The sequence below is a fragment of the Geospiza fortis genome, unplaced genomic scaffold, assembly GCF_000277835.1.
Source record: "Geospiza fortis unplaced genomic scaffold, GeoFor_1.0 scaffold2235, whole genome shotgun sequence".
NCBI lineage: Eukaryota > Metazoa > Chordata > Aves > Passeriformes > Thraupidae > Geospiza > Geospiza fortis.
In genome coordinates, this window is record NW_005055150.1 from 6,920 (window position 1) to 8,269 (window position 1,350).

Consider the following 1,350-nt stretch of genomic DNA (forward strand, 5'->3'; position numbering starts at 1 on the left):
CACCTCTGGCCCCGCCTCCTTGGCCACCTGCGCAAAGGGGCTGGGTTAGAGCGGTGGGCGGGGCGATGGGGTGGGCGGGGCCGGGCGTGGAACTTCCGACCCAACTCTGGTCTTTCCAATCCAACTCCAAACGGACACGGCGCTTCCGACCCAACTGCGGCTCTTCCAACTCAACCACGACCCTTCCAATTCATTTCCAACTCTTGCAACCCAACTCTGACCCTTCCAACCCAGGTTTGACCCACTGAAACCAATTCTGGCTCTTCCAGCCCAACGTTGACTCTTCAAACCCAAGTTTGACTCTTCAAACGCAAGTTTGACCCTTCCAACTCAACTCAAACCCAACTTTGACTCATCCAACCCAACTTTGGCCCTTCAAACTCAACTCAAACCCAACTCTGGCCCATCCAACCCAACTTTGACTCTTCCAACCCAACTCAAACCCAACTTTGACTCTTCCAAACCCAACTTTGACTCTTCCAACCCAACTTTGAATCATCCAACCCAAGTCCAACCCAACTTTGACTCTTCCAACCCAACTTTGACCCTTCCAACCCAACTCCAACCCAACTCAAACCCAACTTTGACTCTTCCAACCCAACTCAAACCCAACTTTGACTCTTCCAACCCAACTCAAACCCAACTTTGACTCTTCCAACCCAACTTTGAATCATCCAACCCAAGTCCAACCCAACTTTGACTCTTCCAACCCAACTTTGACCCTTCCAACCCAACTCCAACCCAACTCTGGCCCATCCCACCCACCTCCAACCCAACCTTGGCCCCGCCCCCCGGGCCAGGCCCCGCCCCCCGGACCTTCTCGAAGCCCTCCTTGCTGAGGGCGTCGTTCCAGCTCTTCATGAACTCGCCGGGGAACTTGTCCTTGGCGAAGACGCCGAGGCGCCGCCCGCCCCGGCTGCCCCGCAGCGCTTCCAGAAGCTTCTCAAAGTTGGCCTTGTTGCTCTCGTTCTGCGAGGGGGCGGGGCCGAGGTCAGGGGGGCGGGGCCACGCCCAGCCCGAGGTTCCCGAGCCAAGGCCGGGGGTGGGGGAGCAAGGAGACAACGGGAACACCGAGAGGGATCAAAGCGACCCCAAAATCACCCAAAGGGACCCCAAAATAACCCAAAGGGACCCAAAGTCACCCAAAGGGACCCCAAAATCACCCAAAGCGACCCAAAATAACCCAAAGGGACCCAAAATAACCCAAAATCACCCAAAGGGATCAAAGCAACCCCAAAATCACCCAAAGCGACCCAAAATCACCCAAAGGGACCCAAAATAACCCAAAATCACCCAAAGGGATCAAAGCGACCCCAAAATCACCCAAAGGGACCCCAAAATCACCCAAAG

General features: G+C 55.6%; 1 protein-coding gene across 1 annotated transcript in view; it reads right to left on the reverse strand.

Moving 5' to 3' along the window:
- Nucleotides 1–1,350, reverse strand: part of LOC102040588 (FACT complex subunit SPT16-like) — a gene marked incomplete at its 5' end in the record, with an annotated part of 14,012 nt that overhangs the window by 2,686 nt on the left and 9,976 nt on the right. Inside the window, one exon of the mRNA XM_031065740.1 lies at nucleotides 766–969. Coding sequence (XP_030921600.1) covers nucleotides 766–969 — 204 coding nt within the window. The remainder of the gene's footprint in view (nucleotides 1–765; nucleotides 970–1,350) is intronic.